At 35.3% G+C, this 27,787-nt stretch overlaps 1 protein-coding gene across 1 annotated transcript in view; it reads right to left on the bottom strand.

Annotated features, from left to right (window-relative positions):
* The window catches only part of lamc3 (laminin, gamma 3), a 136,138-nt gene that overhangs the window by 6,925 nt on the left and 101,426 nt on the right, over positions 1-27,787 (bottom strand). Inside the window, exons 13-24 of the mRNA XM_682251.11 lie at positions 17,325-17,513; positions 16,853-17,104; positions 14,254-14,407; positions 13,653-13,795; positions 10,997-11,175; positions 8,280-8,472; positions 6,675-6,916; positions 6,507-6,583; positions 6,290-6,424; positions 3,633-3,885; positions 1,696-1,839; positions 720-822 (exon numbers count right to left, since the gene is read on the bottom strand). Of these exons, the coding sequence (XP_687343.5) occupies positions 720-822; positions 1,696-1,839; positions 3,633-3,885; positions 6,290-6,424; positions 6,507-6,583; positions 6,675-6,916; positions 8,280-8,472; positions 10,997-11,175; positions 13,653-13,795; positions 14,254-14,407; positions 16,853-17,104; positions 17,325-17,513 (2,064 nt within the window). The remainder of the gene's footprint in view (positions 1-719; positions 823-1,695; positions 1,840-3,632; positions 3,886-6,289; positions 6,425-6,506; positions 6,584-6,674; positions 6,917-8,279; positions 8,473-10,996; positions 11,176-13,652; positions 13,796-14,253; positions 14,408-16,852; positions 17,105-17,324; positions 17,514-27,787) is intronic.

Genomic DNA, 27,787 nt, shown 5'->3' with positions numbered 1-27,787 from the left:
TCAAGTCATGACAGAACAGATAACTGTGGTCTCTTCTTGAACATAATAGTGAAGTGAACTGAAAAGTGATGATTCATACAATTTATGTTTGTAGCTACACATTTTTATTACCCATGACTGACCTATAACATTATATGATACAAAAAAAATTAAAGACCGTTTAGAAATGTGATGCTCTTTTTTTGCGCTATCACTGTTTAATGACATCATGTTCTGGAAAAACTAAAAATATTTGGTGGACTTCAGTCACTGTGACTTTTATTTCCTGGTTTTGTTCCGGGAATTATTTATTTACAAATTAAGCACTGTCAGATACCGTAACCTTCCCTGCCTCACACTTGAAATGACTTCACTTCTGGTCATATAAAAAGCCTTTCAGGAGGGGCTCTCGTTTCTGCCCTACTTTTGTTCATTTATCAATCTTTCTTCATTTTGTTAGCAACACCTTCTCAACATCTTTTTGGATTTTCCAGTGATCCAACTGGTTCCCAAAGAATGAGATTAAATACTGCCCTACATTTTTTTCTCATTTCAGGACTGATTCAGGTAATCATAAAATGGGAAAAAATGACAATCTTAAGTTTCATGGTGACTTTAAAAATGTTTAGCTGTAGTTAGCACAAATTCCCTTTCATCTTTACCTGATTTATGTTCAAACGTATCATAATTTGAAAAAGCATCCCATGTTTCAACAGTGTAAGTATGAAAGGAACAGTTACCTTGCAGACTCTTTTGCAGAGACAGAATCTCCGCCTCCACCTCTTTCCCAGTCACCACAGAGGAGACGGCTGACACCTTCAATCCCTCCACCGCAGCCGTCAACTGCAGATAAAAACACAAAAGATGCATCTCATTACACTGTCTTTTGGCAGAAAATTGTCACATTTGAGTTTGCTTTGAGCTGGGAATACATCCCTATTGTTTTTTCTCTCTCTCTCAAGCTGTAACATTTCCCTTCAGACTGACTGTCAGGGGGTGCTAAAACTCACAGGATGAAAGAATTGCCAGACCTCTAATTACAAGGACTTTTTAAAAATTCTTTTTAAAGCAGACACATTATGCCCCTTTTCACAAGATGTAAAATAAAGTCTGGTGTCCCCAGAATGTGTCTTGAAGTAAAATGTAAAAATGTAAAATACAAAAAAGAAAATAATGCACAGCCTTTGTGCTTGTCCCTTTAAATGCAAATAAGCCGTTTTCCAGAAGAAGGAAGAGCCTTAACATGCTATTCTCCAGAAACAACAAAACAAATGACTCTTACAAATTATGCTAATGCAGAAATTGTAAATCTACAGCTAATACAGCAAGTAATCAGAAATGGCTAGTGTTGCAGCGGCTGAGTATGTGTTTCTTCTCTGCTGCCGCCTGCCAGTTGTTTGTAGCTCTGGTCTAGTTCCTGCTTTGCTTTACTAAAAATTTAGTCTGTTCAATACATTGTCTCACATGTGCACTTTTGTTTTTTATGCCTCATTAGACACCATCGGTAAGTCAGAATCTACTTCACTATGTCACAAGAGTAGGTAAAATATGAGCAGTTAGTTTAACGACATGCTTGTAGAAAAAGTCTTACCAAAACAATGTTAATGAGTTATCCTTTCTCACAGTTGGTAGATTCACAGAGGACCCGATTAAAGCACTTAATCATGAGAAAGACATATTTTCATGACATGTCCCTTTTAAGTTTGCCAGATTTACCTGCTTCAGCTCTTGAACAGTTTTCAGGTTATTTTTGGCACTGTCCATATCCGGCTGGATTTCTTCTCTGGTCTTATTTACCAAATGCTCCTTGGACTGAACAGAAATGTCTAAATTGGTTGTTCTGTTCATCAGGTCTTCACTCTGAAATGCAGATACATTTGTTTTAGAATATATATTCACTCTGACTTTCAGACTAAGATTTAAAATCATATGTTTTATTTATACACTTTAGTATGGAGACTAATTTTCACTTTTGAACAGTTTCTTAGTATACTTATTATTAAGATATTGGCTGTTTATTATTACTTACAGATGAGGGAAAATAATTAGCCCTTTTGTAAATGTAATTTTTTTTTCAAATATTTGTTGAGTGGTGTTTACAGGACAGAAGATTCTTTAGACACATTTTTAAACAAAGTTGAAGTCAGAATTAATAGCCCCCTTGTTTGTTTTTCCCCCAATTTCTGTTTAACAGACTTTTTCAACAAATTTCTAAACATAATAGTTTAATAACTCATTTCTAATAACGGATTAATTTTTTTCTTTGCCATGATGACAGTAAATATTATTTTTACTAGATATTTTTTAAGACACCTCTATACAGCTTAAAGTAACATTTAAAGACTTGACTAGGTTAATTAGGTTAACTATTCAGGTTAGGGTAATTAGTCAAGTTACAGTACAACAATGGTTTGTTCTGTAGACTATCGAAAAACTATATAGCTTAAAGGGCCTAATAATTTGGACCTTAAAATGGGTTTTTAAAAAATTTAAAACTGTTTTTATTCAAGCTGAAATAAAACAAATAAGACTTTCTCTACAAGAAAAAAATATTATCAGACATACTGTGAAAATTTCCTCGCTCTGTTAAACATCATTCGGGAAATGTTTAAAAAAGAAAAAAATCAGAAAGAAATCAGAAATCAGAAATGATTCTAAAAAATGCAACTTAAACAAAAATTCTAATAAACAATTTGAATAGTTTTTGTCTTGCTTTTACACTAATTTTACATTTGAATAGCCAAAATTACAAGTTTCAGTCTTTTAAATGTGATTAATCGCGAAAAAAGTGCGATTAATTAGTTAATTTGTTACATCGATTGACAGCACAAATAAAAAACTGCTTTTATTCACACTGAAACAAAAGAAATAAGTTGTTTGCCTGAAGAAAAAAAAAAACAAGTAAAAATGTCCTGGTTCTGGAAATATAATTTCTTAAAATAATTATTTAATTATTTCACAGGAGAACAAAATCTTTTGCCATCAAATGTGTAAAGCACATAATCTACATGATCTTATTTTGCATCACTATATCTACCCAATACCTAAGCCCAACTATTACATTACAATCTACTGCTAACACGTTAGTTTAGGTTACAATTCATGCTATTAACTACTGGCTTATTATTACGATATTAACTGTTGTCGGCGTAATAGCCTAGCGGTAAGCGCGCTGACATAGGGTGCAGTAGCACATCAGAGTTTCCCAAGTTCGAATCCTAGCTCGAGGACATTTCCCATCCCTGCTCCCCTCTCTCTCCCACTTTGCTTCCTGTCTGAAATACTTTCCTATCCACTTAAAAAAATATATATATATATATTAACTGTTCATCAGTAGTTACAAAGTATGATCTTATTCTGCTTCCCTAATCCTACCCAAAATTTAAAATCAACTTTTAACTTACTAACTATAAATAAACAGCCAATTGTTAGTTTATTAATCTAGTAGTGTAAGTTAATGGTTTGCTCATACTGTGAATTGTGACCTAAAGTATAAACTAAACTATTAATAAGCAGCAAATTAGTACTTTTTTTAAAGTTAAAAGTATTAATGTTACTTTATAATACAGTGTGACCATTTTATTAATTCTTCTATAGCCATATCATTAGCATCATTGCCTCTTTTCACAACAATATTAACCTGCAGGACAAACCTCTGTAAGTTGAGGATTCTGAGCTGCTGTGACATTGGTTTGATTAAACGTCTGTGAGAAAGAGGTCATGTTGGTCTCCTCCACAACAAGGGTGAAATTGCCATCCGTTCTGCGTAGTTCTGACAGTGAAGCAGTGATGTTGTGTAAAATGTCCGCTATCTCTGCGTTGTGTTTCTGAAGTGACAGGTGTGTCACTAATGTCTCATTAACCTCAAGAGTCAGATTCTCCTTCAGCTGCTGCATCTCCTCCAGCCTTTTACACACAAATATAGTGACATTTAAAATTTGTTATTAAGGGTCACCTCAAAACCATCATATCAGATTGATGAACAGAAACAACATGGCAAGCCATTTTAACATTTAATCCTTAAAAAATGTACATTCACACCTGTGTTTTTTGTTTCTTCTCTCTATTCGAGTATGTACTAGTAGTCTCAGCTACTTGTGATTATTCATAGGTACTACTGTATTTCTAATAGATACTAGTATTAATTCATAAGATGTAAGTATTTGTTTATTTAGTTCTTATTTACTAGATATTGATCCCCATTCAGTAGCACTTATTCAATTGATAATATTTGTTTATTGTTAAGTGTAAATGTAATAGCAGTTGAACAAATTATGTTGTGTTGATTAAATAATTTAGGTGGAACTGATGTATATGATTAAATGATGATATCATGTTTACCAGCAATCCAGGCTCGCAGATTAACATGCACCATCACCCGGACTACAATTCTGTCACCTTATGAACTACAAATCCTGTCATGCAACTCACACACACCTGTTTTGGTTCTCTGAGAATTACACACACAGCTGGAAGCTGATCAAGGACTCATTAAACAGATTTTATATGTTTATATACCACTCTTGCACACACACTTTGCTTAGTCTTGTTAACCTGTATAAGCTTCTTCTTGTCTTGTTTTGTTTAGCCGTGTTTTAATCCTTTTTCTATCTTTTTTTTGTTGTTTCCATTTTTTTCGCTGCCTGTACAGACCATTCGCCTGTTTTTTTTTGACTGATTCTGGATTGGGTGTGGAAATAAACATTTGTGATTAATATTCAATCAAAATTTATGACTCTGCAAAACAAAACCAGTCATAAATGTAATTTAAAACACAAAATAAAGATTTATACATCATCTAAAAATAACCCTAACCTTAACCTAATTTGAATAAATAGGCTTTCTATTGATATATATTTTCTTGGGATTGGACAATATTTGGTCAAGATACATGTGTTTGAACATCTTGACTCTGAGGGTTTAAGAAAAATCTAAATACTGAAAAATCTATTTTGAAGCACTTTTTTAGTAAAGTGCATCACTAAATAAAAATTGAGTGTTAATACATTTACAGTAGGAAAATATCTTCATGGAAAACGATCTTTACTTTTAGGATAAAAAAATCAATACATTTGAACCATACAATTTATTTTTGAATATTTACCAAAATATTTTGTGGTCCAGGGATCCCTTCCTTATACGTGGATTATTTAATTAGCTGTATTTGGTTATTTATGATTTGACACAATCCAGGATTGGTTTATTCCTCAAAACTCATCCAAGAGTTGTTGTCATAGCAACTGGTCTGGTAACTCAAAACTGGACTAGATCGGGTCATTAAAGCAAAGGTAATACTGAAAGTATGTACCAAATGCTAATATTTTCATAATAATAATTATATAATATAATATGCTGATATTTTCTTAGTAATAATTGTATAATATATATTAACAAACGTATACCATTTTAAGGTATCAGCTTTAGTACAAGTTATGTATAATAACAGACATGCACAATATTTTAAGGTTTTTGTTTTTTTAAGGAAAAATGTATGATTATGCAGTCAACATTCATGTTTTGACAGCTAATACGCTGGTAATTTGATGCTCTGCTAAAGTTGCAGACACTTTTACTAACAAGATTCTTTTTTTGATGCAAAATTAATTTAAATAGCCAGTTATTCCTTACACTGATTAAGAAACTTAAATAATCTACTGGAAAAGAAAACCCGCTCTAAATGTAAAACTAAATAAATTGTTCAATACTCTCGACACGTAAATGTGTAAAGCATGCAGCCCACAACAAATGTGGAAAGTTATCGTGTATTATAAATTAACAAAGCGTTTACCATGAATTTTATGTAAGTTTGCTCACATGGATAATTGAATATTAATCAGATGATGTCATTACGCTGCCGTGCCGTCAGTCAATCGTTGCATTGCTGATCATGATTTTGAGGATCAATAGATTTCCTTCACAACACACGCAGCGATCTCAGATCAGCTTATCCAGACATTTTAATCTGCTTCATGAACTTGTTTGAAGAACAAATTAGCCACAGATCAGTTATCAAGATTAAAAGATCCAGGATCTGCCAAATCATTTTAGATCAGTTAAGCAAGAACCGAAGAACAGACCCCAGGCTCACATTTAAGGTTTAAACCAAATAAATATATGATTTGATAAAAACTTGTAAACAAACAAAAGTTAATAGTAAATTGCAGTTTAGTTTGTTTTTAAAAGGTATTTTAAAGTATTTTGTGTATGTACCATTGGTAGGTACTTTACATATCTAATAAATATCATAGATACATGTTAAAATGGACTGACAAACAAACAAACACACACACAACCAAACAAAGTAACTGACTTCTCTGTGAGATCCTGTATGTGAGACTCTGTGGAGTTGTCCTCTAGAAGAGTTACCAGCTGCAAATAGGTTCTGTTAGCCATTTTAAAGACATCTTCTGCTACCTGCTCTATATGAGCCGCCATATCCGTGTGACTGTTAAAAGCAAAAGAATTATAAAGCATGTTTGCAAAAATTACATCTAAAATTTGAATCTACATGAAGTCAGTCTGCTAACCTTTTCACCAGAACCTCAGATTCATTCACTATGGCATTCCATTTGTTGGGTTCTTTAGGGATTACAGCTGGGATGGCCTGAGAATAAGATGTTTGAAGAGCCTCCATTAAGACATGTTTTCTGGCCAGATGAATCAGAAGTTCATTTATTTGATCCATTCAGACTCACCATGCTGTTAAGTTCAACAGTCATCTTTTGAAGCTGATCCTGCATATTCAGAGCGGTCGATAAAGTGTCAACAAGCTCTCGACACTCATTTTCAACCTTTTGAGTCTTTCCTTCCTCTGGATGCTTCGCAAAGTTGGTAAGGTTGCAGTTCAGGGCTGTTGCAATGTTTCGCAGCTGCAGCTGTAAGGTCTGGGCAGATGTTTCCAGCTGTGAGAACTGCTTTATGAAGGCTTCACGAGCCTCTGCAGCAAAGAAGGAACAGCGGTTATTCCATTTTAGACTTAAAACATGACAAACAGTCAAATGACTGTCCGTAATAAGTTGAACAAATTTGTTTAAAATTTTCAGTTATGTTTATATGAGATTTACTCACAAAAAGGATAATGTTTTTGATTTTTATAGTTAGTACTCTTGTCGCTTTATAAAAATAGCATGTGTTTGGTCAATTATAGACAGTTGAAGGCAAAATTATCCTCCTGTGAAATTGTAATTCTTTCTTAAACATTAATTTTGTTTTAAATGTATTTTAAAATATGATTTATTTATGTTGTAGTGACTTCAAGTGGCATCATGTGCATTGACAATTATAAAATGCTAATACTTATTGTAATATTATCATTCACTCATTCATTAATTTTCTTTTTGGCTTAGTCCCTTTATTAATCAGGGGTCGCCACAGCGAAATAAATCACTGGAAAACACCCAAACACTCTTAAAAACACTCACATACACTACAGCCAATTTAGCTTATTTAACTCACCTGTACCACATGTCTTAGGACTGTGGGGGAATCCAGAGCACCCAGAGAAAACCCACACGAACACGGGGAGATTGTAATATTATATATAATGTAATGTTATTGAATATTATCAGCTAGTAAGCCCTTACAGAAAAACAGAGCATTTTAAAATTGGACACATACAAGTTAATTAATTAATTTATTTTCCTTTGGCTCTATTTCAGAGGTTGCCACAGGGGTCGCTAACTATTCTGGCATATGTTTCACGCAGCGGATGCCTTTCCAGCCGCAACCCAGTCCTGGGAAACACCTATACACTCTCTCTTTCCACACACATTCATACACTATGGACAATTCAGTTTATCAAATTCACCTATACCACATCTTTGGACTGAGGGGGAAACCGGAGCACCCGGAAGAAACCCACACAAAACAGGGAGAACATGCAAACTAGTTTGAAAAAGACTAATTTAAATATTAGTCAGAGCACATTTCAAATAACAAAATATGGAATTTTCAGAATGTGTCAAGTTTTTTTTAATGATCTGAAACATGCTGCGGCTAATATTCCAAAACAACTTAAATAATGGATTCATTTTTATTTTTGTATTGTAATTACTAAATGATAAATCTGATGAACCTACTAATACATTTCTATAGTTTGTTTTGGCATGAGGGGTCTACAATACACGTTTTTAACAGTAAAACAATTGGTAACAGCAACAGTAACCAAACTTAAATTGAATTAATTAAATTAATTATCAGTAACGCATCTTTCTCAAAACATGTGAATATTTTCATGATGACCGTTTGTGAATCATCTTCTTTTATGACATAAGCAGTTTAAACCATTAAGAGATTTTCACCTTGAATAGCAAGGAGATCCTCAAGAGCATTGGGCAGGTAGTCTTCAACCTGGTCCTTCTGTATGTGATTATCCAGGTCATTATGTTGGTGTCTGTGCTGCTGGTGCCCACGATACTGCCGGCTGTATCTATTGCAGTCATAACTACTGAGCAGCAACTCCAACTCCTGCAGTCTAGCTTTCAGTTTACTGGCCTGTTCATATAACAAAAAGAAATTCACTACCAAAATACACAAGATGAAGATGTAGAAACAATGGGTCTAATTTATTAATAATTGTGTGTTGTTTATAAACCATGAAGGGGGTGAAGCATGTCACATACTATAAAGCATTTGATTTGTCAAGATTAGATGAGAAATTGAAGCATGAATGATGTAAAAAAATTATCCTTTTAGGTGGACGTGACAAACTGCAAGTTGTGGATGTTAATATCAGGGTTATAGTTTAATACCTTCCTAACTAAAATTTTGTCACTGTATTGGAGTGCACTAGCTTATAGATATCATTAAAAAAATTATACTAACATGTAAAAAGACTTACTTTAATTTCATGTTACCTTTAAACACATTCTTATCTATTATCGTTCTTATTCAAACTCATTCAATAATGAATTTGGAGTCTTCTATAGCCTGCAAGCACAAGGTTAATATTTTGCATAATACAAGCCCAAACCAGCTAAAGGGTCACAAAACACATTTTTTTGAGATGTTGACGGTCTTAAATGTGTTCCACGTTGCTAAAAACACTATTAGGACACATATATTTAAAAAAAAGTGAAAATTGGTGGTTTTTGCATTATTTAGAGCAAATTCAATCTTTTGGTTTAAAAGGATAATAAGCTACGTCACGCCGATTAAATCCTTGTGTGAATTCCAGCTTTAGACTGGATGTCTGTACCGGCAGGTACAACGTGATGTCTTTGAGCTTTCAGCATTATTCATGAGTAAGACTTCCAAGTCTTTCCAGATAGCCAATCAGCGTGCTCTATTGTGTATGAGGTGTAACTTCATTAATATGCATGATAGCTTCAAAGACTGTTTATATCTGTTACAGTGTTCAAACAGCAGAGAGACGTAATATATACAATATTAGAGACTGAAAGATCTGCTGTAAATGCTGCTCTCTGAATGTAAATATGTTAGCACCACAATCAAACTATTACTGTCATGTAGAAATTCCGCTGCATTTTGTTACAGTATAGTCTGTACACACACAGACACTACCTACCCAGTGCATCCAAGTTTTTTTCTCCCAAATGACGTGCAGTATCAAACATTTCATTAAATCTACATTCTTCAAGCAGTTCCTCGCATCCAATATCTTGTTTGTCATGGGGGGCATGCATGACATGTTCCTAAATGAAAGTGAAAGTACCAAACTGTGGCGTCTGTGTGTTGTTTTGCCTCTGTAAAAATCAGTGTACGCTCGAACTAAAAACTCGCATTTATATGGAAACCCTTCCCTCTTTCCCTCCCCCAACACTCCCACCTAAACACAGCTGGACTCACCCACTTTCCTGACTTTTTTCACTCACACTATTCTATACGAACCATGCCCAGGTGCTTTTCCCAATTCATTTGAGAAGTGTGAGTGCTCTGAATTGGACTCAGGCAAGGTTCAGTTGGCCGGCCCTGGCCTGGTTGGAAGTGGTGTGTCTGAGTGCGTTCACTTGAGCTTTGGCGCGGTACACTTGTAGCATGAGTGCAAAGTGCGTCTGAGCCCAAATCTGAAGATACAACATCACTTGTTTCATTCTTAATTTTTAATGAATGCAAACTGTTGTAGTTTATTAAAGACTTAAACCCCTCACTGCACCTTCAGCAAACCTCCTAATACCTGCAACATGATGACTTTTATGATAATGTATGAGCGTCAAAAGTGGTGAATCTGTTCTGCAAAGTGTTTGACTGCATATCACTGCATCCCAAACGACAAAAATAATACAAAACGATATAATTAAAGCAATCTCCACTGTGCTGAGTGAGAGAGCTTCTCTTCCTGTTAAACTGAACAGTCGCATCATCGATGATGTAAGCGTGCTCAGGTCAGGTAGGTAAAAAATGCAGTGTGAGTGCAGTGCTGAGGGGAAGAGGGGATGGGGGACAATGACGCTTTGGCACGGTTTAAGGCAACTGTACCTAATGTGAGAACGCCCTTAAACTATTGAACTCCCATTCTTGTCTTAGGACAATTTTCTAAAAGTTTTTTGATTTACTTTAAATGTTGACTACTGTATACATACTGTACACATATATAGGGCCCTGGATGTACATGATTATTGCGTACATGTGTAATAAGTTGTTTTTAAATTTTTTTTGGGGATATTTAGAATACATTTTTGTATAAATATTTATAAAAAATAACCATACGCGTATTTCACACAAAAATACATGTTTAGTGAATGAGACCCATGTATAAAAGTAGTCTTAGACGAAAAATAGAATCAAAGCACTCAATCACGGAAGCAGACATAGGTTTAATTAATAAAACTATCAAATCACACATTATTATTAAACCTCACTGAGCTTCATCATTTAAAAGGCAGAGCTGAAATCAGCCTTGTATTGCCACCCACCCATGCTGATTATGACCAGAAAAGAAGGATGTAGGTCAAGAACTTAGCAAGAAGAAGAGATAAAACATAACTGTGAATCGTTTAATTTTCTGGGTAACTATTACACTAAAAGATCCTTTCATCATGGTCTCTGTTTCACCCACCTGGTCTCTAATGATGCTGTAGCACACAGGACACTCCTCGCATTGGTGGCTCAGGCGGTTCTGGTAGTAGTTCTGTTCACACTTGTCACACTTATAACCAACAAACCCGTTGCGACAAGAACACGTCCCGTTGTTGTGGCACTGCATTGAGGTCGAGCCCATGGGGTCACAATTACAAGCTACAGATGAGGAAAACAGTATCTTTACAACACTTTAAAAAAGTATTTGAAAGAAACAGTGGACAAAACTACACTGTGCATTAAATATGTGTTCATTCTGTACATTTTTTAAATATCACACCATGTGTTTTAATACTTCTGAGATGTATTGAAAATATTTAGATTATAGTTTGTAATACAGACCTAAGATCTTTTAAAGTCACTTGGCATTTTGAAAAAGTATTTTAATACTTTTTAATATTAGAAATTTGGTATACTAAAGATGAACTAATAAATTTATTTATAATCTAAATTCATAGGTCCAATCAAGCTGAGCGGAATATTTCAAAATTTAGGTTCCTCACCTTGTCAAACTCAAGGTGCATCGCAAATGACATACTTATGCACTATACTTCGCCATTTTGTAGTATAAATAGTGTAAGTAGTACATTCTCACTGAAAAAATGTAAAATTCAACTCAATTCAACTATTAAAATAAAGTGTGGATTGTTGAACACTTCACGCACTTAACAGCTGGTGCCTTGCCCATGTTTTGGAAGGGGCGGAGCTTTCGGGCACTGATGTTTGATTACTCTGTATTTATTTTGGATTGTGAAAGCAATATTCTCGTATGAGAGTGATCATACTGCCTCCCGATGGTGAATGTGGTTATAATCATGGCAGGTATTATTTGGTAGTTTGGTTATTAATTTCAGTAGCTTAGCAACCGTTAAACGTCATCCGAGAAATGGTTTGAATTTCCGCTTAGTAAATAAAACGTTAGTGTTCAATTAGAGAGGACACTACATACATATAATATGCTGTTGAGTGTTTAAGTGCATAAGTACATAGTGCATAAGTGCATAGTGTGTCAAATACGGCAGACTTGACACCATGGGTGGTAGGGCTTTTTCATATCGTGCGTCAAGATTATGGAATGCATTACCCATTACTATTCGGAATGCCATGTATCTGGACTGTTTTAAGAAGTTTCTTAAGACTCACCTCTTTAGTAGTGTTTTTGATTTGTGATCTACTGTTATCTTACTTATTGTTATACTTTCCTACTAATTATTTTTACAGTTTCATAGTTTTTTTTTTATAGCGCTTTAAGCTTAAGAAAAGCGCATTACAAATAAAATGTATTATTATTATTATTTTTATTATTATTATTATTAGGAACGCAGCTTCAGTTCCTGGAGGGCCACAGCTCGGCAGTGTAATTTCAACCCTAATTAAACACACCTGATCAAACTTATTGAGTCTTTTAGGCATGTTTGAAACCTACAGGTAATGACGCGGTCACACTAGTGTTCAAGCATGCAAAATTCTGTTGTACCTGGCTGAGAAAAGGTGGTGGGATTAAACAAGATGATTAAACATAAAAAGCGAGTGATTGTCCATATTTTAAATTTGTGTCCAGAGAGGTCATGTTTTGATCTGCGATTGGTCTCATGCAAATCAAGTGATGCGATTTTGCAGGTCAGAGTTCACCAAGCTTTAACTTTGCAACGCAGAAAACTGCTAAACTTGTTGCAGGAGCTTGTGTTTTCAGTCTGACACATTCGCTTGTGTATGAATGGAAGTCTATGGGGCGAAAACTGCAGAGTTACCACGGCGTAAGTGTGTTGAAGCAGGGTTGGTACTAAACTGTGAAGGGCTGTGGCCCTCCAGGAGCTGCATTTGAAACAAAAAAATTTAAATCAATATATGAGCTCAGGGCAAAACATTGTTTTTATGGTAACACACAGTAAAATTCAGTGTCAAAAATGTCAGTGTCAAAAATTGTGAGTAATTATATCTAATTTAGGGAAAAAAAATTAAAACATATAAAAAAAAAGGGCAACTAAAAGCAACAAACCAATCATTTCATTAATTTAGCACAGAAATACTTGTTTGGCATGTACATTTTAATTAATTTCATATTTTCAGTTTTTTACAAAAATGTGTGTGTTAGTGTTAGTGTGAAATAAGTTGAATTATTTACAAATAATGCACAAATAATGCCTGGAACGATTTTTGCTGTGCGGTTCCTTAAAATAATTGCATGTCTTATAATGTTAACCATCTAATAAGAATCAAGCAATCAACAGCCATGGGTTAAAATAAAAAATACTGCATACCTGCTATGGTGATGATATGGGTCATTTTCTCTAATAATTAAATAGTTCAAAACTAAGTGAAAATGAATATGAATTGCTTCGAGAACAGCAATATTACTACCTTGTCATTGAAAAATATCAGTTTTGCAACTGAAAAAGTTGCATGAAACTAATACGCAGTGTAGCAGTGACAACATGCTTTTGTTGCAGTTTTTGTGTGCAAGTGTGTGCCTGTGTGTGTTTCAATATGGGACTGAGAGCACTTTATATGTTTATTTCCTTTGAAATAACCGCAAGGATTGGTGCTTTGATATAAAACTCTAACGGTCAAGACCAACATGGTTGCACCCTGAAAATAACGCACACCTTAGATTGTTCATTAAAGATATATAATACCTCTGCAGCCTCTTGAGGAGAAACCAAAGAATCCCATTCGGCAAGTGTCACATGACATCCCTTCGACACCTGTTCGACACATGCACTGTCCTGTGATTGGATGACATGCTGAAGACAATGAGCCAATGGGATTGCAGTTACACCTGTAAAAAAACAACAACAATAACAACAAAAGAGCACAATTTAGATGATATTATTCATTCCTTTTCATTTGGATTAGTCCTGATTCATCAGAGGTTGCCACCGCGGAATGAACCACCAACTTATTCAGCATATGTTTTATACAGAGGATACTTTTTCAGCTGCAACCCAGTACTGCAAAACATCCAAACACACTCATTCACACACATACACTATGGCCAATTTAGTTAAGTCAATCCACCTAAAGTGGTTGTCTTTGAATTGTGGGGCAAACCAGAGCACTGATAAAAAAGCCCACGTGAACATGGGAAGAACATGCAAACTCCACACATGCCAACTGACCCAGCCGGGACTCAAACCAGTTCCCTTTTTGCTGTGGCGTCAGTGCTAACCATTGAGTCACCGTGTAATCCTATATGATATTATTTGAAAGGACAAACCGACACATTCTAAATCTTACATCTCACAGCCCAATCCAGGCTGCAGATTGAAGTATCCAGCCTCGCATTGTCCACAGTCTCGTCCTGTCACATGACCCAGGCAAACACAGTTTCCTGTATTTGGATGGCAGTCATTCGGAGACCCTGATGTCCCAGCCACGTTGCAGGCACAAGCTGAGAAGCAAGAAATGCACAAGCACAATTCAAAGTAACCAGTTATGAAAAAAAAGTTACACAAACAATTTTCTTTCAAAGTTTTCTTCAAAGAATTCCACACCAATCTTCTCACCCACATGCTGATAAATGATGTATAGCTCAAGCACAAAATGTTTTTTTAATGTCTACATTCTAATGAGGCATGCAACAAAGAACAAGGATGTTGCTAAGCATCTAAAAAAACAACTTAATCTCACTTTTGAAGTCTCAAAGCACACCACTGACTTTCGGTTGACTTCTGTTGCTTTTATACTGAGATTTTTCTCCTACGCTTTGCATTTAACTTTTATTTACGTCTGCAGCATATTTATTAAGGCAAGACACTGCAGGTGAATAAGGTAAATAAAATAACAGCTATTATCATACTTCCCTAGTAGTTGTTTCATTAATTAAGAATTGCAAACTTTTAAAAAAAATATTTTTTTTCTAAAATATAATATTTATTATGCAATTTATTATATAATAAAACATGCAATTGATTATGAATAATGCACAATAAAACATTTACATTTCAACACATTTTGATTAGATTTTTTACAGAAGAAATGTATATGTATGAGTATGTCATTTCATCACTGCACAATTAAAAAAATGTTGCAAAATGCCAAGAAAAATGACATTTTCACATTTTTGTAGAATTAAATTTGTTTAATCAAGAAATTTATGCATGAACAAATCCCTCTGTTAAAACCTTTATGATAGATTCATGAAATAAACTGTATAGTCTGGTGTTTACTATATAGAAATGTTGATTTATGGCTCAGTGCAGGATAAAAAACTAATTTTGAGAAAATGACCTTACAATATGAGTAGACAAATAATTTCAATTGTTACTAAAAATAAATGGATGAGGTATACCACTTGGAATGTTTTCCTAAAGTTACTGACAAAAAAATTTTAACACTTAAGTAGAGTTAAGTTTAAGTAACAGTTCACACCATAGTGGTTATCACCTGCCTATTATTAAGATATTAAATGTTTATTAGAACTTAAAAAGTATGATCTTATTTTATATCTCCAATCTTACACGATACCTAAACCCATCTACTATTTTAATAACTGTTAATAAGCACATAATTAGTAGTTTGTTGAGCTTAAAGTCTCAGTTAATGATTTTTTAAAGGTTTAAGAAACCCTTGAGTACTTTTTAAAATTTTTTACGAATTTGTGTGTGTTGAGCATCAGTTAAGACAACGTTACCTCCTGTCAGCTTTAATTGTGGGGAAAACTGGATAATTTAGAGCTTTCGTCAGGTAATTTCATCTTCCGGGTTTAAAATCATTTTTGGAGCGGGATCAAAATCGATGGCATAGCGCCGATCTGCCTGTCCAGTGATGATGTGTCGATTTCTCATTATTATTCAGAGCTGAGTTTTCTTATCAGAAGACCCTGCTTCTTGATTATTCATGCTGCATGTGCTTGCCGAAAACAAGGCAGACCTGCCAAGCTGTGAGACTGCGGCAGCGCACAGCACTCATTAATTAGCCGTTTATGAAGGCTTATATGTGTTTGTTTCCATGATCCACAGGGTTCATTGCATGTTCCAGGCGATGCTGTTAGGGCTACCGAAACAGCAAAGCTGTTGGTTTGCAGCAAGCATTTTTGTCAGGAGAGTTGTATGAGAATTGGAGAATGGCGGCCTTTTATCAGTTAAGTTCATTACCATTGAGACACATCTCCTTTCTGTGCTGCTGTGTTCGCCTATGTTTAAAATCCTCCAGATTACCAGCAGGGTTAATGGTGGAAATAGACAGGGCAAGAGACCAGCTGCACTGCTCCACTGTGTCTGTATTCAGACCCGTGGATTGGGGAGGAGAGAAGTCCTCTTTATATATAGTGTTTATATAAACATAATTATCTTTACAATGATATAACAATTGTGGTTATTTGTATATGAAATTACGAATAACATATAAAGCAGTGCATTAAATTACTGTTTATTTATTTGCATTTTAACTTTGTAAACTATAAAATCAAGGGTCTCCACACGGTTTGTTTCCAATATTGTGAGCCAACAGACAACAGTTGCTCGCTTCCCTCTTTTTTCCCTGCTGTGCTGGCCTTGCCTAATCCTTCCTTCGCTCAAGGAGCTCCACGCCTATTATGAAGCATTCTTTTAAAAATTCTGAGGTAGACTTGAACCGAAAGGCCCTTTAATCGCATGAATTGTGCATTATAATAAAGTGTTTTTTTCTGTCAATATTCGTCTGCATTATCAAATTTTTTAATGGCAAGTTTCTACAATGTATATGATTCCAAAACGTACTGTCTTATTATAAGGCCAAATGCAGGGAAAATCTGTTGATTTGCATCTATATTTTCTAACTCTAAACCCATTTCACCACAACTCAACAATCAGATGCCTCCACTTTGTGGCCCATTCATGCTTTAAATGACACTCACGTTTGCACTTTCGCTCCGGATTGAGTTGGTTGGCCAGTGCGTTGCCGTAGTAACCCAATCTGCATTTTTCACAATGGTCCCCAGTCGTATGGCCCAGACATTTCAGACAGCGTCCAGTCATGTGATCACACACACCCACTGCATTGGCATCCACATTCCCATTACACTGGCACTTCACACAGGGTTGCACTGTGCCACCCCAGCCCAGAGGGTTGCCATAGAAACCGTCTTCACACAATTCACATCGTACACCTGGGGATCCATTAAAATCCATTAACAGCATTTACATACTTATTACTGCTCTCTGTGCTTGTGCTTCGCATTCAAGCATCAGCTAAAATGGTTAAATCTACATTTATTAACAGTGAATGCATAATGTATTTTATCTACTAATGTTTATATGTATTATTGGTAAATTGAGCATTTCTGTGACAAAATAATGTAAATAGCACATAAAGTCACTGGAACGGACCCCTTTGGCCTGTCGGACAGTTGGTACAAATAACGTCCCCTGTCTCTGGCACCTGGGCGCAGGTGGTGCGATCTGGACAAGGACAAGGTAAGCAGTCGCCTGGGCTGCCAGTCAGTGCGTTCCCATAGTAACCATCTTCACAACGTTCACAATGACGGCCGGTGGTAAAGTCTGTGCAGGCACACACACCTGCAGAAAAACACACACAAAGACAACATTTATAAACTCAACAGAAATGAAAAGATCTTCAACAATTTATACCACATTACATTGTTCTATGAAAACAAATCAATTCTAATCAAATCCGAAGTTTAAAATGCCTCTGGATTTACTGTATTTAATTATTAAGGGTTTAAATAAAACATTTAAGGTTGTATTTGCGTTTTATTCTGTAAAGGTGAGATTTTTCTAAATAATTAAAACAAAAATATTGTCAGTCAGTCATTTTTTTTCTAAAATTGACAACTGGTCAGAATAAAAAATGCTTTCATATGTTGCAAATGATCATCAGGTTTATTAATCAAAAATTGCTTTCTTAACACTTCTGAAGTTAAATCTTTGTTATAATATTGTCTAAAAGATATTAATAGAAACATGTCCATAAACAGGGTGCCTTTTTCGCTATTGTGCCCCCCAAAACTTTAAGCAATTCTATGCAAATGTCAACCTTGCCATGAAAAAATTAAGTTTACACCAATATACAGAAACACTTTCTAAGTTTATTTGGGGTAAGAAAGTGTTTTACCGTACTTTAGAAATACTCAAAAATGTCTCTGTCAATGTTTCAAACTATTATATTTGATTTACCAAAGTCACACAAGTACCAATTTCAAATTAGTCACATCCATAACGACACTTTTTTCTCATAAATGCAAAAATATAAAATAAAATAAATCAATCATTTTTGTTCTGTGGAGAGCCAACTCGTCCTTTTGATTATCATTATTTCTTTTTGATTGTGCAGTTTAATTTACAGAATTTCTACAAAGCAAGTTGTACACTGTAAACTTTTTTTGGTCACATTCATAACACATGTTTATTTCTCTAATTTAAAGTACAAAACATGTTTACAGATTAGGGATGGACGACAACAGTTTAAGGTATACCGCGGTTTGGAAAAGTCAAGGTTTTAAATACCCCAATTTTTCTGCTATGCCGTTCCTAAGGTATGTGTAGGATTTTTTTATTTACTTTTTTTTTAGGACAACAGTATCTCCAGCAAAAAAATATCGAAAGATGCAGTTTTAAATTGTAAAGAAATCTGTGTTTTAGAAACTAATGAAGTCAATGATTCATTTGAATTATATTGTCTGCCATGTTTATGGCTCTAAAATACTTTAAATGTTTCTTAAAATAGAATATTTTGTGTTAAAAATAACATATTTTAGAGCAGTGAGCACAATACGTCAAACTGTGATATTTTTACTGCGAATGTCACAACCATAACACTGGAGTTACTCTTTATTTTAAATTGATTAGAAATTTCATAATACACAGAAAAAAAAAAAATTACCTATACAAACATATATCAATTAGAAGATAAACTAAGAATTTTGAAGTGGTTGTAACAATAATTTTTTTTAATTAAAGCAAACAATCATTTGATTTATCAAAACTCACACACAGAACCTCGGTATTAGGGCTCTGTGAATACATAATGAATTTCTACAAAAGCAAACAAACTTAAATGGCTTTCTGGTACACTGCAGAAACACCAGGGTGTAAGCCATCACATATCAGCTCATCGGCTCAGACAAGCAGTTCAACGCTGCCAAAGTCAGCATAAAAAACAGCCTTAAATATGCCACAGGGCAATGCGCTGGTCTCCATTTGGATTCAGCCCACATGCCCTGACAGTCTGCAGAGATTAACAAGTGGAGATATACTATAAACACACACACACACACACACACACACACACACACACACACACACACACACACACACACACACACACACACACACACACACAAAATAAAGAATACATTTTATATAAATAATAAAATATATATAAAAATGCTTATAGTATAACATTAACTACATATAGTTAAGACTACATAAATGTCTTATAAATAGGATAAAAAGAAGATAAAACATATTGTTCTATGATCTTGCAGTATTTCACTCAACAGGGATTTCCACACACAACCATCTCTATGGCTTACAGAGAATGGTATGGGATAGAAAAAAAAGGAAATATCCAGTGAATGGCACTTCAGTTGGTGCCAAAGGTCAGAGAAGAATGGCTAAAATTGATAGAACGGCAACTGTAAATCAAATAAACCACTTGTTACAACAAGATCTGTGGAAGAGCTTTTCTGAACCTTGAAGCAGATGAGCAAACCAGTAACACTCCTGTGAGCTGAAAACAGCAAACCACAATAAACACAGGCTTAGCAAAAATGGACAATATAAAATGGGAAAAGGTTGCCTGGTCTCAATCTCTACTGTGACATTCAGATGGTACAGGGTCAGAATTGGTTGTAAACATCATAAAAGCACTAAAAGATCCAGCCTTGTATCAATTGTTCAGGCTGATGCTGGTGAAATAGTGTGGAGGACATTGTATTATCACACTTTGGGCTCCTTAGAACCAACTCAAAACAGCCTACCTGAGTATTGTTGCTGACCATTTCCATCCCTTTATCACCAAAGTGTGCTAATCTTGTGCTACTTCCAGCAGGATATGAGTCATGGAACAAAGCTCAAATAATCTCAATCTCATTTCTTGAACACAGCAGCAGCAACAACAACAAAATGAAGGAGAAACAAACATGAGTACGGGGGAAAAGTATGCAGTTCTCATCTCAAACAGCAGATGGCAATATACCGTCATACACGAAGTGTGTGAGAGAAAGAGAGAAAATAGAAAGAAAAGAGTGAGCTCCAAAATTTGCTCCAAAATCACGTCTGTAATCACAACCTGTATGTTTCTTTAATAGCGTATTTATTCATTCTCATTTATTTAAGGACTCAGTTGAAAAGGTACTCTGTTTCTTTTAAAAATAGGAAAATAAAATGTGCAGATATAAATAAAGCCTATATGAGGAATTCAGATGCAAAAACCTTTACATGCCATCTGAAAATTTCTACTAAAATCATCATATTTTCATCAGCCTCCTATCTTTGTTGTTATTTTATGTTAAATATATTGAAATTGACCTAGTCTTTGCTATAAAAGTGTTTGCATCTTAACTTAAATATATATATATATATATATATATATATATATATATATATATATATATATATATATATATATATATATATATATATATATATATATATATATATATACACACACACACAGGCCACTTTATTAGGTACACCTTAGTACTGGGATAGACCCTCTTTTGCCTTCAAAACTGCCCAAATCCTTCATAGCTTCAACAAGGTACTGGAAATATTCCTTAGAGATTTTGATCTATGATGACATGATAGCATCATGCAGTTGCTGCTGATTTGTTGGCTGCACATCCATGATGCAAATCTCCCGTTCCACCTCACCCCAAAGGTGCTCTATTGGGTTGAGATTTGGTGACTGTGGAGGCCATTTGAGTACAGTGAACTCATTGTCATGTTCAAGAAAACAGTCTGTGATGAATCGAGCTTTATGACATGGTGCATTATCTTGCTGGAAGTAGCCATCAGAAGATGGGTACACTGCTGTCATAATGGACATGGTCAGCAACAATACTCAAGTAGTCTGTTTTAACAAAACGCTCAATTGGTACAAATGGGACCAAAGTGTGCCAAGAAAAAATCCCTCACACCATTACACCACCACCCCCAACCTGAACCGCTGATATAAGGCAGGATGGATCCATGCTTTCATGTTGTTGACGTCAAATTCTGACCCTAGCATCCAAATGTCACAGCAGAAATCAAGACTCATCAGACCAGGCAACGTTTTTCCAATCTTCTATTGAAAAGGTTTTGGTGAACCTGTGCGAATTGTAGCCTCAGTTTCATGTTCTCAGCTGCCAGGAGTGGCACCCAGTGGGGTCTTCTGCTGTAGTCCATCCGCCTCAAGGTTGGATGTGTTGTGCGTTTCGAGATGCTATTCTGCATAACTTGGTTGTAACTAATGGTTATTTGGGTTACTGTTGCCTTTCTATCAGTTAAAACCAACCTGGCCATTCTCTTCTGAACTCTGGCATTAACAAGGTATTGGGCCCACAGAACTGCCACCTACTTCATACTTCACCTGGTTCCCAGTAGATCAGCAGTTTCTGAAATACTCAGACCAGCCCGCCTGGCACCAACAACCATGCCGTTTGAATTGCAACAGATCTTCTTGACCATGTCTACATGCCAAAATGCATTGAGTTGCTGCCATGTGATTGGCTGATTAGAAAATTGCATTAACAAGCAGTTCGACAAGTGTACCTGATAAAGTGGCCGATGAGTGTATATATATATATATATATATATATATATATTTGTGTATATGTAAGAACCTTATCCATGACCTGTGTTTATAAAATATGTAGAAATATGAGGCCATCAGATAAATAGTGCAGCAGCTTCATGAAGGGCAACTATCTAGAAAGATCAAAGAAAATAACACCATCAATAACACACACTCAAACACTTGAACATGCATTGAAAACCCTCTAAAACTTCTGAATTGTATATTAGCCTTAGTTCTGCTGTTCTCTATTGAAACAGTTCAGAGACAAATACCACCGGCATAACAAACACAGAAAGAAATCAATAATAAAAAAGCTGGAGTTAAAGAAATGCTGCCCTTAAAACAACCAATGATGATGGTGAAAAAACAACTCAGTTTGCAGATCAGTCAGGTTGTGTGGAGAAACTGAAGCTCTCAGTGTGAAGGATCATTCACACATGTCAATCAGGCAATCACATCACTAACATTTCAGAACAAAGACTTCAGTCTCCTGCTGTCCCTTAAATGCGCTAAATGCCACTGAGAGAATTTGCAAGGTTAAGAGTAATAGATTTAATAAGGGTTCGCTGAGATAGCTGGGTGCTTTAGAGCAACTTCAGATAGAGAGAGCAAACAAATTTAGTAGGGTGCGCTGATATGGAAATTGCATTCACTGTTAATTAACAATTTCCTCTAGTTTGTGATTCATGAGTGTTTTCCATTTATGCTTTTGAATTGCATTATGGGAGCTTGATCAACATTTGATGATGAACAGTTTAACAAAATGACTTTCATTGACATATTTAGTAGCTTGAAACAGTATATTGTTAGGGCTGGTCATGTAAATTACACTCCTAAAAGCAGGTAATGAGCTGCCAGTAGTTTTCCCGATTTTCAGATTTCAGAATTCATTAAAAAGCTGGACTCACACTGTAGAAACTAGTAGACACGGCTTAAAAATATTGTAGGCATAATTTAAAAAAATAAGTTGCTTAACAGTTCCAAGTTTATTAAGTCAGTTTACTCACTTAAATTATCTTTGCACAGCATATTATTGCTTATACATTATACAAAATGTCAATTAAAGTTGGTTTGTTAAGCAGTTCCACATAACTGAGGCTTGCCCTGCTGTCAAAATCAAAGCACAGAACTATACTCATAATTCAAAAACTCACAAAAACACAAAGATTTAGACCATTTGGCTAGTTAGTGCTGTCATTATAACTTAACACACATAAAGTATCTGTATAACTATGTGACTAGTAAAGCTGACTTCAAACTTTGCAGACATTGAGTTAGTCTAAAGTGACAGTCGAATCAATGGGGGCATCGGCATATCTCGAAAAATGAACAATAAACTTTGTGCACATATTTTGGAGATCAATCTAAAGAAAGTCCCTGGGCATGTATGACTAATGGTCCTAAAGATCTCTGAAAAAAAAAAAAAAAAGAAATCAGCCACTGGGGGTGCCATAACATTTTTCAAGCATGTAAAAAATTGTACCTTGAAACATCTGGTTTTAGACTACAATAATTCATCAGTATAGGGACTCCTCACAGTGTAAGGACTCCTTTTGCAGCCAATACAGCATCAATTTGTCTTGGAAATGACAGATACAAGTCCTGCACAGTGACCAGAAGGATTTTGAGCCATTCTTCTTGCAGAGCTGTGGCCAAGTCACTATATGATGCTGTTGGAGGAAAACATTTCCTGACTCGCTCCTCCAAACATCCCAAACTGGCTTAATAATATTTTGATCTGGTGACTGCAGACCATGGGAGATGTTCCTTTTTATGTTCATCAAACCACTCTGTCACCAGTCTTGCTGTATTTATTGGTGCATTATCATATTGATACATGGCACCACTTTTAGGTATAATGTGTGAACTATTAGGTGTACATGGTCCTCTAGTATGGTTCGGTAGTCCTTGGCAGTGACGCACCCATTAAGCACAACTATTGGGCATAGGGAATGCCATGATATTGCAGCTCAAGCCATCACTGATCCACCTCCATGCTTCACTTTGGGCATGCAACAGTTTAGGTGGCATGCTTTTTTGGGGCTTCTCCACACCTTAACTCTCCCGGATGCGGAAAAGACAGTAAAGGTGAACCCATCAGAGAAAAATACATGTTTCGCATTGTAAAAAGCCCAAGATTTTCACATCAGGCATTACTGTAACTGATCTTTGGCATTCACATGAGTGACCAGTGGTTTGGCTACAGCAGCCTGGCCATGTATATTGACCCTGTGGAGCTCAAATTGAACACAGTTCCACAGTTTGTAACACTAAATTGGCCATTGTTTCATCTTCGTTGTCCAACCCAGCTGAAGTCATTTTTTATGATGACCGTGATATATTTATTATTTACTGCGATAGGCAATGTCAAAAATGTGCTTCATTTTAGACTCAGAAAATGATATTTTTGAGAATATCCAATTTAAAGAAAAGCTTGTATTTAAAACTGCAACACATCTGAAGCATAATTATTCTGACTGGTATTTGGTATTATGTACCACATGCCAAATTCAAAAAGAGATTTTCTCATTTTATAGTGATATATGATAAATATGAAAATTGACACATATGACACATGAAAAGTTTTGTAAAACTGGTCTAAATTTTATGATGTGGTGGTCCAAAAAGCATAATAAACAAATAAATAAAATAACTAAAAACTCTTCAGCGTAGTAAAGTAGCTTTATTAGTAAAATCAAATATTAGTAGAAAATAATAATAAGTATATTAATGTAATATGTTATGAATGCAATATTGCTTAATATTCATTTTCTTTTTGGCTTAGTCCCTTTATTATTCAGGGGTCACCACAGTGGAATAAGCGGCCAACTTATCCAGCATAAGTTTTTTGCAGCGGCTACCCTGCCAGCTGCAACCCAACACTGGGAAACACCCATACACTCTTGCATTCACACACTGACATACATTACGGCCTATTTAGTTTACCCAATTCACCTGTACTGCATGTCTTTGGACTGTGGGTGAAACCGGAGCACCCGGAGGAAACCCACGCGAACACGTGGAAAACTCCACACAGAAATGCCAACTGACCCAGCCGGGGCTCAAACAAGCGACCTTCTTGCTATGAGGCGATTGTGCTACACACTGCACCACAGTAACACTCATATTGCTTAACATATTAAATAGAAATATAAAATATAAATTATAATAGCATTTTTCATGTACTAACATTACACTAACTCTATACAATCAGGTTAACCACATATTTAGCAAAAAGAAAAAAACAAGCCTATATGAGATAAACCTTTCTTCAAATTCATCCTCAGCTTTGACACAGAATGATTCTTGCTGGTTCTCTATAGGCCGTTATGTCATAATTTGGGACAATTTCACAGAGATTTCCATCAAATGAGCTTTTAAATAATCTGCCTTTTGTTCCTCATGCTTCATAACAACTGACCTGTTATGACCTGAGAATTCGTTAAAGTATAGCATCAATGTACTCTCTAACTCAGAGATGCCCAAAGTAGAGCCTACAGGCCAAAGTTGGCCCACTGTAACCTTTGATTTGGCCCACCATCCTATCTGAGAAAAGAGTGAGAATGACGGAGAGGGTTGGGGCAAATGCCTTTATCAGAGATTTTCATTTTAAATTTGACGTGACCTTTTTATTTGTTTGTTTTATTGCTGAGCTACAAAAAAAAAAAAAGCAAACTGAAATGAAATGTTTCAATTAGATGTTGTAAATGTATCTGATTTTATAAAATGTAAATGCTGTCACTCAACTATGCAGAAGACATTAGCGAGCAAATCAAGGCAAAAACTAGTGTAACTCCTTTCTGTTATAAATGAGATTGTTTTTGTTTTTACTGTAATAAGTTCATTATAAAACTGTAAAAAGATTATACTTTATGAGTTAATATAAAGCAATGTCTTTTAGTTATTTTTGAAAAGTATTAAATAAATAAAAAAATTACCCATGACATCTATATTTACCTTCGACCCACTATAGCCTCAATCAAGTTTGGTTTTTGGCCCTTCATAAGAAAAAGTTTGGGCATTATTATATTGCATTATATTGCATATTTGTGTCAATTCATGGATTCAAAGTCCCCCCCCCCCTCAAAAATAGATTATGTGACTTTAGCCTGGGTTTCACAGAGTGGCTTACATACAGTATGTTGACAATTATTTTAAAAACTTTTGCAGTTACTAGGTTTCGCTCAGCCTTGGCAAAACCACACCAGTGCAGTTGTTTAGATTCTCTAGGTCAGTATCTATCGCATAAACAAATGTAGAATGTTTATATTTGGAAGCTTTGTAATGTGATGAAAACAGCTCAGACAAGAATTACTGAATTGTTTGAGAAGCACCTTCAGTGTGCATTTTAGGTGTAAGACTGTGTGTCTGCCAAATTGTTATTTTTTTCAAGAGACCAAAATATTATTTTCCCCTCTGTATTCAGTGGGACCTACACATTATTTTTAAATGGCAGCAGGCACTGGGCATCTATTTGACAGAGAGCATTGCACACTGAGCATTTTATTTTTAGTTGTAGAGAGCTGGAGTGTTCAGCACTGGATAAAACAGACTGCTTATCACTGTCCATTTTCAGTCAGCTGTCCAATCAATTGGGGCAAATATATCACACAAACCAACTATCATAACAGTCTTGTTACAGGTTGGTCAACAACATTAACAAGTACAGCAACAGAAAGATACAGAATGCTGTCATTTGAAATGCTTTAGTGGACACATAGCCTCAGGATTATTAAACGATGTAAGAAAGAAAAAAAACAATAAAATAATTTTATCATCAAATCACAGGAATGAACTAAGCCCTAATATTATAGAGTTTCCACATGTCAACTTATAAGCCAGTGTGCCATCTCACTGGTGTTGCAGAGATTGTGATTTTAGAGATTTTGACCACCATTAACAGATCCAAATCAGAGGCAGAGAATGAAAGCCAAAGAAAGCAAGAGACGGAGAGGAACAGAAAGATGGGCAGAGAGATCAATAACTGGAACCAATGTGATAACTTCAATGAAAAGCACCTTAGTTCATAAAGAAGTCTGGAGCATTTGGACTGTAGGGGTGTCTGGGTTTTTTTTTTATAAGCAGCTGTGTTGGGCCATGTTCCTCGTCCTCTGTTTATTTTTTCTGCTGAATTAGATTTAGGAGGCATTTTATTTTCAGGCTTTGGGAGGTCTGGGAACACAGTGTGTGTGCGTAGGCATATGTGTCTGTGTCGGTCTGACCTGGAGGAACAAAATTAACTCTAAAAGTCTTACTAAAAGAACCACCACCCCATATATCACTTCAAAAAGACAAACCTGAACTCTCACAAAGATCAATACCACTCTCTTACACAACAAAACAGAGGCCTCAGAGAAGCAGAACACTTCACAGAGCAAAAATGGTTTTGTACACTCTGCTACACCTTGAAAAAAATGCCAAAAAACAAAGTCAGTTTTGGTGTTTTTATGGTGTATGATGGCAAGAAAAAGGCACTCTTATGGAGCACTCTTATAGGCTTTGAATCCGTCTTTAAAAGCACTTTGAATTTTCCTTCTTATTTTAAGGTCGTTTAATAGAGGAAAAACACACACATTGCAGATTTTTAGTTCCCAGCATGCTTTTTGTCAGACTATAAAAGGAAAATGAATGTAAAATATCAAGTGTTATTGTTTGTTTTTGCACAAAAATACAGAAAGATATTAATTAGTCTTTAATGTTGTGCTATGTTCGGATTTACAGATGTTTCTGTAAAAGTAAAAAATGCCAAGTTATACTAACTCAGATTACAGGTTCAGTTACAGTGTGTCAACCTAAATGGTCTAAGTAAATGTGGTTCTATATAAGTAAGAAATACATTTATTTATTCATTTTCCTTTGGCTGAGTACCTTTATTTATCATGGGTCACCACAGAGGAATGAACCGCCAACTTATCCAGCATGTTTTATGCAGTTATGCAGTATGTTACTCTATTTTAAAGTTGCATTGTGAAAATGACTTTATTTTACAGTGAATATATACAATACTGTATATACATACACAACAAGGTAAATGATGCTGTAAATGTAA

The sequence above is a fragment of the Danio rerio genome, chromosome 5, assembly GCF_049306965.1.
Source record: "Danio rerio strain Tuebingen ecotype United States chromosome 5, GRCz12tu, whole genome shotgun sequence".
NCBI classification, from domain to species: Eukaryota; Metazoa; Chordata; class Actinopteri; order Cypriniformes; family Danionidae; genus Danio; species Danio rerio.
The sequence above is the reverse complement of the archived record's forward strand: the minus strand, read 5'-3'. Positions and strand labels throughout refer to the sequence as shown.